The sequence below is a fragment of the Physeter macrocephalus genome, chromosome 2, assembly GCF_002837175.3.
Source record: "Physeter macrocephalus isolate SW-GA chromosome 2, ASM283717v5, whole genome shotgun sequence".
Taxonomy (NCBI): Eukaryota; Metazoa; Chordata; class Mammalia; order Artiodactyla; family Physeteridae; genus Physeter; species Physeter macrocephalus.
In genome coordinates, this window is record NC_041215.1 from 22,320,129 (window position 1) to 22,329,591 (window position 9,463).

The 9,463-nt window shown below is 64.3% G+C and overlaps 1 protein-coding gene across 1 annotated transcript; it reads right to left on the bottom strand.

Annotated features, from left to right (window-relative positions):
• Nucleotides 1–217: 217 nt before the first annotated feature.
• On the bottom strand, nucleotides 218–8,750 carry ABHD17A (abhydrolase domain containing 17A, depalmitoylase). The gene is made up of 5 exons (XM_024134169.3): nucleotides 8,611–8,750; nucleotides 4,653–5,189; nucleotides 3,332–3,526; nucleotides 799–978; nucleotides 218–696 (listed from the first exon to the last, which is right to left on the bottom strand). The coding sequence occupies exons 2-5, from the start codon at nucleotides 4,982–4,984 to the stop codon at nucleotides 471–473; spliced, it is 933 nt and encodes a 310-aa protein (XP_023989937.1). The 5' UTR covers nucleotides 4,985–5,189; nucleotides 8,611–8,750; the 3' UTR covers nucleotides 218–470.
• Nucleotides 8,751–9,463: the final 713 nt, after the last annotated feature.

Consider the following 9,463-nt stretch of genomic DNA (forward strand, 5'->3'; position numbering starts at 1 on the left):
AACGCAGCGTCCTAGGTTCGAATGCTGCCGCCCCTCCGTCACCACCCAGGCAACCGGCAGCCCCAAGGTCTCGAACTGGACCCCTCTTCTGTAGGGAATGACCTGACATCTGCAGTCGTGAACTTTCCTTGGGGGGTTGGGGACAAAGCCCGGCCCCCTCTCCGTGCTTGCTGAGCCCCAGGGAGAGCACGCATGAGCCAAGAAAGGGAGAGGAACCTTAAAATTTTAAATCTTTAATTTCTGTTCTCACGTTTTTCCTTAGTTTTGCTTCCAAAAGGAAAGGAGAGCATAGCTCCGTCGCCTGTACATTGTCCACGGCCCAGGGGCCGGGTCAGGTCCCGACCCCTACCGGTCAGCTGCTTCGAGGACGTGGGGCGCCCGGGGGTTCACATGCAGCCCCCGGGGCCGGGGCGGGGTCCGGGCGCCGCCTTATTGCTGAGGTCCCGGCGCGGCTCGGGCCTGCCGCTAGGCTAGGCGCGCTGGCTGGGCAGCTCCTGGGAGATGAAGCGGCGCAGGCGCTCCAGGTACTGGCTGTAGAGCTCGATGTCGTTGTGCCCGGCGCCCTCCACCCACAGAGGCTCCACGGCCTTGGGACAGCGCTCGTAGAGCGCCAGCCCGTGTGAGAAGTCGATCACCTCGTCCTCCGTGCCGTGGATGATGAGCACCGGCGACGTGATCTTGGACACCTTCTCGATGCTGCGGGGCGGGGCACATTAGGCCTCCGCGCCCCAACCCCGCCGAGGCCCCGCCCCCTGGGTCCCCGCCCCCGCCCGCGGACCCGCCCCCCTCCGCGCTCACTTGGGGAACGCGTCAAAGCAGTAGGTCTTCTTGGTGTCGGGGAAGGCGACGCGCATGCCCGAGGTAAGCGGGGAGTGCAGTACCACCGCGGCGCACTCGTAGCGCGAGGCCAGGTCCACGGTGGGCACCGTGCCGATGCTCTGCCCGTACAGGACGATGCTGTCTGGGCTGATGCCGTACCTGGCGGCGGTGGGGGCAGATCAGCCGCGACGCAACAGGCACACCCCTCCCACTGCCTGCCCTCCTAGTGCAGCCCCCCGTTCTCCGCGCAGGCTCCAGGCAATAGGGTGGCGCCCAGGCACCCTCCCCTGCCTCCCAGCCCCAAGGCGGCCCGCTCTGCAGGGGAGGCAGGACCCACAGGTGTGAGGGGAGCTGGCTGCCCGCAGCTCCAGGCCCCCAGCTCTACCCTCAGTTTCGACAGCATCTACTTGGTCACACCTGGGCAGTGCACCTGTGCGGGCCCTACCTGCGCTGTGTGGTTCCTGGGGGCGATCCCTGGGGCCTCTCCTGCTCCTCCTGGTCACCAGGCCACCCCCACCGCTACACACACTGGACCAGGGCCACATGCAGAACCTGCTTGGGGCCCTCCTGTCCTCGCTGTTCGGAATTCCACAGCCTTTCCAGGTCGTACGGTAAAGGGGGCGTGTCTTCCTCCCAGCACCCGTCACCCTCACCCACCCCCTTGGCCTCGGGGACGGAGGCAGCCTTGTCCTCTCTCCTCTCGGCCAGTTTGCGTCCCTCAGCTGCTTAGTACAACGTGGGCGAGCAGGCATAGCGGCTCCTGAGGGGAGGAGGTGGGTGGCCACCACCTCCCTCCCTGGGCACTTTTCCTACACAGTGGCCAGGTCCTGACCCCCCCACGCCCCCTCCACACAGGCCTCCCCCAGCGCCACCCCAGCACAGTCCTCTCCTGACCCCACAAGGACCCACTCACCATCCTCCCACTGCAGGGGGCCTCCACGGCCTTCCTCCCCACACCCACATCCTGATCTCAAAGGGGGTGCCCCTCCTCCGAGTGGCCAGGGAAGGTCTTCGTCTCACCTGGGCAACCCACCTGGGCACCCAGGTGCCATCTGCACCCGTCCCTGTCCTCCGGCCCCAACCCCCAGGCCTTGGGGATGCCATCTGGCCTTGTGCCTACCACCCTGGCTGCTCCTCCCCGAGCTGCTCCCTGGTTCACCATGAGCACTGCTGTGCTGAGCACCAGCCTCGTCCTATCACCCAGCTCCAGGCAGGGACCCCCAGCTGCCACCTGGCTGTCTCCACCTGGACAAACATGACAGGTGCCGGAAGACACAGCTCTTCTTTCCAGGCCTGCCCCGCCCCGGGCCCCCACTTGGGCCCCAGCCTCCCACCCTCCTGCTGATTCTCAGCTGTTGGGTCTGAGGGACCAGGTCTCTGGAGGTCAAGGCTGACAGCAGGACAGACGGATGGATGACAGAGCTCAGAACACTGGCCCTTCGGCGGGGTATGATTCTACCAGCGACCCCCAGCCAGTGGGGACAGGCTGCGGCAGCCGAGTGTGGACACACACCTGCACCACGCCACCCAGCACGGGTCCCCAGCGCCAGGGTGGTGCCAGGGGACCCTGCTCCCAGGGCCTGCATCAGGGACTTCCTGGTGCATCACTCCAGCAACCAGGGCCCCGCCTCCCCAGGGCAGGCTGGCTGTGGTCCCTGAAAGAGCTGGTTGCACCAGTCGGCCAGGCAGGGCCAAGATGGGGCGGCCCTGGGCAGGCAGAGGGCACCGCCTTCGGGAGGGTGGGGTTGGGTGGGTCTCCCTCTAGAGCAGCACAGGGCACCAGGCCATCTCTGCACAGAGACTGAGCTATTGTGCTTCAGTGAGCGAGCACGGGGTGGAAGGGGGCTGCCAGGACCTGGATGACTGGGGCGGTGGGGTCTGGGGATGGAGATGTAGACCAGACAGCGAGGGCCCTGTCTGAGTCAAGCAAGCAGCTGTGTGCTGGGCACCATGCCCGGGGAGGACCCAGCCTCTGGGAGCTGACCTCCCTCCAGCCACCAGGACTGTGCTGGGTACGAAGCTGCCCGACAGAACCTTCCAGGCCCAGAGGAGACCCTCCTCAGGATGAGGCCAAGCTCCACGACCAGAACCCTGATGCAGAGGCCCGGTCCCTCCCCGCACCCCAAGTGCTTCCTCAGCCTCGGGGCTCCCAGAGTCCTTTCACACCGCCCTCACACGCCACCTCTTGGGCTCAGGAGGGGCCTCGTCCTCTGCCCGCCCCCTCCCTCTAGGCGGAACCTCCATTCCCATGGGGACAGTCCCAGGCCAGCGGCTCCCAGGAGGGGCCCCCCCCAGGGAGGCTGGAGGACCGCCCTCCCCCTGCACACCAAGCACGCCTGTCACCCTGCAGAGGGAACAGGGGCCAGGCCTCTTCCTGTGGTCTAGTGTGGCCACAGACCAGCTCCCTCTCCTGCAGGGCTACCCACCTGGGCTTCCTCCCACCCGGTCTCACCAGGTCCCGCCACCTGTGAGGAGATGCGCCCGCCAGCCCCTCCCCGCCGCGTGAGCTCACCTGGTGCGCAGGGCCTGCCAGGCGGCGTCGATGTCGGCATAGAGGTTCTTCTCGGAGGGCTTGCCCGAGCTCACGCCGTAGCCCGAGTAGTCATAGGAGAAGATGTTGCAGTTGAGGCGCGTGCCCAGCCCGATGTAGAAGCTGCTCATCTGGCCCAGGTCCACCGCGTTGCCGTGCGAGAAGAGAACCGTGTACCTTGGGGTGGGCAGTGGGGAAGCACAGGTCAGAGGGCGCAGGGCGGAGGGGGCAGAGCCCTGCCGAGGGGAACAGTGCCTGGCTCTGCCCGGCGTGACTTAGGCCATGACACACAGTGGAGCCTTGGGCTTCCACTCATCAAAGGGGGCTGCTGGGCCCACCGGTCACCTTCTTGGCACAGGTGGACCCCCAGAGTGAGCCCAGGAAGCCGCAGTGAGCATCACATTGACGCCCTGGGCAGCAGCCACCTCTCCCCTGGAATTGTTCCTGTTGGAGGGACTCTGACGGCCCGAGGATGGGAGGCACGTCTGCCCACTGCACGGAACCATCCTGAGGATGAGACGCGGCCCCTCCGACCACAGGCGAAGAGAGCCAACCCCTGTTCACTGCAGTGCAGCTCTTCCCGCTCCTCCAGGGAACGACCAGGGCCGCCGCCTCTGCCCTGTGCCCCATGGCGGCCCTGCCAGGCAGTCATGCCGAGGGCAGGTGACCAGGCTGGATCCCGGCCGACAGCCTTGAAGAGGCTTCTTCCTCCAGCCCCGCTGTGGCCCTAGCCCAGCCCAGCTGAAAGGTAAAAGCTTGCCCTTTGGACCCAGCCTGCTCTGAGGCAGAAGCAGCTGGAAGGCACCCCTCTGCACCACTGTAGGGCTCCGGCAGTCAGACCTGGCCCAAGCCACCAGCCAGGCCGCAGGGGCCATGGGCCCAAAGCGGGTGCCGGGCCTCATCAGGCACCCAGGGCCCAGGAGACCAGCCCTGGGCAGGTGAACACTTAGACCCGGAAGCAGACAGCTCCACATCGAGCAGGTGACGTGACGCAGCCACTCAGAGCCACCCCCGAGCCTCAGGGTCCTCGTCCACAAGACAGGGTGCCGAGAGGGCCCCCCAGAGGGCTGCACGTGGAAGGGCCCCCGGCAGTTCCTCAGTGGCCATGGGCAGATCTCATCTGCTGCCCCTTTGGCGAGAAGAATCCCCGGGGCACCCGCACCTCTAGATGGGCTTTCGCTGGTCTCTGGCCCTCCAGGGTCCACCACTGGCCGAAACGAGAGCCCTGAGGATGGAGCACATCCTGGGCTACCACCCCCCACCTGGTCCCTCCACCCCGGGGGGTCAAGTCCACGTGGCTCACCTGGCACCGGGCACGCAGCGCACGTACATGCAGGAGATGCGGTTGCCCCGGCTGCTCTTGGTCAGGAAGACCTCGATGGTGTCCAGCTCGCGCTGGCTGTACTGGAAGTCGGCGCGATCCATCAGGTGGAGCTTCCAGCGCCCGGGGGTGCCGGCCGAGGCCCGCAGGGTCCCCGAGGGGGCGGCCCCGGCCCCACCGGGCCCGGGCTCGGGCTCAGGCACCAGCGAGTAGGTGGGCTCTGGAGGCAGGAAGGCGAGCTTGGCGGCGATGCGGCCGGGGCAGGGCGGGCAGCAGAAGAGGCAGCAGAGCTCAGTCACCGACAGGCCGTTCATGGCGGGCGCCGGGCCCCGGGGCGGGCCTCGCCCGGCAGGGGAGGGATGGGGGAGCTCGGAGACACGGGCAGGGGGCAGGGCAACCCCCGGCCACCGCCCCAGACGACAGCCCCGTTAGGAGGCCGCAGCCCAGCCCCATCGCGGTCCAAGCCGAGCCCTTGGGAGCCTCGCAGCCTCATGTGTCCATGTCGCACAGAGGGAAACCCTGCAGGGGGACAGCAAGATGTGGGGTTCCCCCGGGGCTCCCAAGTGACCTTGGTGGGACCTAAACCTGACCAGGACCCCGCCTGCCACCACCCTTCCTCTGCTGGCAGACACCAACTCTTGCCATTTAAGCCCATTCATCAGCCCAGCCTCGGCCTGCAGGCTGTGCAGGGCAATCAGAGCCCTGGCCCACCCAGCTCTCCCCGGCACAGCTCCTGCTCCAGACCCCGGGAAACGTCACCCCACCCCACCCCCGCCCCATGCCTCTGTCCACAAGGTTGGCCCAGACTCTACCCTGGGGCCCATCCCCATCTGCCACCCCCAGGTGCCACAGCTCAGCCAGGCAAGGACCGACTGCTGACCACAGGGACCCAGGAGCACGCTCCCAGCTCCCAGGGCCTGCGAAGTCCGGAGATAGGAGCCCAGGCAGAGGAAATACAACAAACAAAGGCTCTGGAAACAAAAGCAGGATACATCTCAAGGCTGGGAAGGCCTACTGGGCTGAGACAATGGCTCTCTCCAGTGCTTGGGGCCAGGCCCAGGGGTCAGCCTGCTGAGGGGGGAGGTAGGGCAGGGTCATGGGAGCCTGGGGTTCCTTCCCCAGCTCTGCCAGCTTAGGTGTCTGTGGCCTTGGGCAAGTTGATTAGCCTCCCTGGGCCTCAGTTTCCTCATCTATCAATCAGACACCACTCAGGTCACAGAGACAGTGAATAAGATGAGGGGAGAGTGGTGGAATGGGCCAGGCTCAGAGAAGAAACGCAGAGTGTCGTGTGAACGTGGCCTTGAACAGACTACAGCGAAATTGCTAAAGCAACTACAATCATACATGGGGCTGCCAACAGGGAGACTGGAAGAAAATACAGAGGTTTGAAAATACAGAGTATTCACTTACTACGTTTTCCCTACAACCTGGAGTGAGGGAGGGACACACGCTCACAACTCAAGTGTCAGCAGCAGAGCACCTGAGCCCGTTCTGTTTCGGGGCCACAGCATTTGTAAACCACTGGGCCAGGGACACGCGGATGCAGAGCAGGTCGGCGCAGTATGAGGCCCAGAAATACACCTGCTCCCTCCAGACCTGTGATCTGAGACCGGGGGCTGCAGAGAGCCTCATTGCAGTCACTCGGATGGGGGCACACGGAGGGGCGTGGGAGAGGGTGGCAAAACCGAGGCGGGGACACGGACCGCCTCCAGGAGCCCCCAGACTCCCAGGTGGGATGCTCATTTTACAAGTCCATCACACTGTTCTCAGACTAAGACAAGTTTGCCCCCCGGGGACACTTGCCAAGGTCTGGAGACATCTTTGGTTGTCATGACTTGGGGGCGGGGGGGGGTGGGGTTACTACTGGCACTGAGTGGGCGGGGCCAGCAGTGCTGCTCAACACCCCACAGTGCCCAGGACACCCTCCCTCCCCCTCCAGAGTGTCAACCAAACCAATGTTGCTCCAACATATTCTCAAAGAGGCCCAGGCCCCAACAGATGACACTGCACTGGTGCTTTGGTGACTTGGCGGGTCTGGAGTTTGGGTGGCACAGGGAAGGCTCGTTTTGAGAGGAAGGCCTGGCTGAGGGCTGGTGGGCAGGTAGGAGGCCTCTGGTGACCCGCAGATGAACAGGCATACTAAGGTGGACAAGGTCCCGCTGACCAAGAAACTGGGGTGCCATCCTTGACACCTCCCTGCACCCTCAGATCCACCCGTCACAGGGCCTGCTGACTCTGCCTGGGGCATGCACAGTCTCCTTCCTCGCCGGTCCCCACCCCCACCCCCGGCTGGGCCACCGTCACCCACTCTGGGCCATTCTCACCCCAGCTGCCAAAAGATCTTTTCACAACACAAATCTGATCACGCTACCTCCCTTTTGGGGTGCCCCAGTAGCCCCACTATTTTCAGGATAGAGATCAAAGCCTTCACCACGATCTGCCAGGTTGGCACCAGGCGTGGGGCCGACCTCTCCAGCCTCACGCATCTTGTACCTCACTCTCCCCTGCGAGCCCCACTGCCTCCTCCTGCCTCAGAGCCGAAGCCCCAGCAGTTCCCCTAATCTCACCAGACAGCCTGTGACCCTTGTCCCACCCACCCTTCACATCTCCCTTCCAGAACCCTTCCAAACAGGGTCAGCCCCCCCCCCCACACACACTCTCATGGTTCAGATCTGTCTCTGCAGCTTGTAGTTGCATGTTCAACTATACCCCTCAAACCAAAGAGAAACTCCATGAGGGCAAGACTACTACCTGTTCTTGCTCAGTACACACTGACTGAACGAATGGACAAAGTACCAGGGGCAAAAGGGAAAGGGGGACCCTACAGTCTGCCAGGCCTGACATCTGACAGAGAGGGGGGAAGGTCTCTTCTCAAGCCACGCAGACCTGGGACCTCCCGCTGTCTTTTATGGATGTCACTGAATGTGACCTGAGAGCCTGGCCTCGAACTGGACAGAGCACATCCAGATGCCTCACTCACTGGGCAGGCACCCCTGGCACCAAGAGCCCAGCGATTTCACCCACAAGCACATAATCAGACACCCCGCTGCCGGGCCCGGTGGAGGCTGGCAGTGTCATGAGGACCAACAAGGAACCAGGCAATTACAATACTCCAGGACGGCCTAAATACGGACAACTATGACCGCACCTCATTCAGCCAGTCAGCCTGAAAGGCACAGGCAAAGTGCCGGGTGACAGGGAGCAGGGCGGAGGGGAGAAAACAGGCAAAACCCAGAAGTGACAGCGGGTTCCAGGAACTGCGGGTCCCAGGCTAGAGGGTCACTGGGAGGAAGAGGAGAGCAGAGGAATCCTGCAGAGAGCCAGAGCTGGGTCGGGCCGCGCCCGTGAGCCCGGCTGCAGTTTGGACTTCATCCTGGGGGAAAAGGAGGAGCCCTGGAGGAGTCCCGGGCTGGGAATGGAGCCCGTGCGTTAGGAGCTGTGGATATGCCCTAGCTGCAGCCTGGAGATGGGACTGGAGCAAAGGCTGGGAAGCCTGTCCAGGTGTCCCAGCCCGCCAGAGGACGCCCGCGAAAGGGCAGAGGTGTCTTGGAGACGTTTAAGAAGCAGGGCTCCGGCTGCTTCGGCGGGTCCGGGTGTCAGGCTGGGGCACTGGTTCGGGGCCGGGGATAGAGTCCGCGGCTCGGACAGCGCATTCCCCGAAGGCGGGGCCGCGTACCGGGAAAGGTGGAAACACACACCAAGTCGGAGGGCTGAATGGACGGCGGACGGGGCTCTGCCGGAGTCGGAGACGCTGTCCCGCGGTCCCTGGCCCTGATCCGGGGGTCCTCCGGCTGGGACCGCGGCCGCCCCGGGAGTGCGGGGTCTCGGGGGCGTCCGGCCGGACTGCCCCGGCCTCGCGGCCCGGCCCGGCTCTCCAAACGGCCGCGGGAAGCACTGAGACCGCTCCGCGCAGCCGCGCCAGCCCCTGCAGGACACTCACCGCCGCGGCCCGCGCCCCCCGGCCCCGGGGCCGCGCTCCATGGCTCCCGGCCGCCCGCCCGTGCGTCCGTCGATCCCCCGGGGCCCCGGCCCGGTCTCCTGCGCCGCCACCGCCGCCGCTCCCCCGCTGGCGGAAGTGAACCTCACTCCCACCGCCGCCCCGGAAGTGACGCGCAGGTGTGCGCGAGGGCCGGAGGGGCCGGGGGCCAGGCGCCGGGCGCTGGGCAGGGTTTGGAGGTGGAGCTGGCTCCCTGGAGGGGCGGGGGCACGTCGTGGTGGGCGGGGCAAGAGTGGGTGGGCGGGGCCCGGGCTTTGGGTTCCCCTTAGGTTTCAGGCAGTGGAGACTCACAACCATTCATTCAATCCTTCACTCATTCCAGGGCCAGGACTCGGGTGAGGCAAGTGAGGCACTCGCCTAAAAAATAAGCTTACAGCGTGCCAAAAAACTCAGTAGTCAACATAAAAAAAAATATTTTAATGCACTACTGAAAAACCCACAAAATTTTGTTGGAACCAGGCTCCTGACTGGGGTGAGGCGAGTGATCCTGCCTTTATTTAAAATCTTGATATTTTGTTCATCATGGGTTCTTTTGCCTTGGTTTTGGCTTTTTTACTAGTGCAATTAAAATATTATGGATCGGGGACTTCCCTGGAGGTCCAGTAGGTCCAGTGGTTAAGACTCTGCACTTCCACTGCAGCGGGCACGGGTTCCATGCCTGGTCAGGGAACTAAGATCCCGCATGCCGCGCGGGGCAGCCAAATAAATAAATAAATAATATAATAAAATCTTATGGATCGCGAGCCCCTCCCACTCAGCTCACCCCGCGGGCAGGGAGGCAGATGGTTACAGAGCT

What these genes read in the sequence shown, in the direction of transcription:
- ABHD17A (XM_024134169.3), bottom strand. Translation starts at nt 4,984, where the DNA reads ATGAACGGCCTGTCGGTGACTGAGCTCTGCTGCCTCTTCTGCTGCCCG. An exon ending in CGCTGCGTGCCCGGTGCCAG is followed by an intron (nt 3,527 to 4,652) that starts GTGAGCCACGTG and finishes GCCCACCCCAAG; the next exon opens with GTACACGGTTCTCTTCTCGC. An exon ending in TGGCAGGCCCTGCGCACCAG is followed by an intron (nt 979 to 3,331) that starts GTGAGCTCACGC and finishes CACCGCCGCCAG; the next exon opens with GTACGGCATCAGCCCAGACA.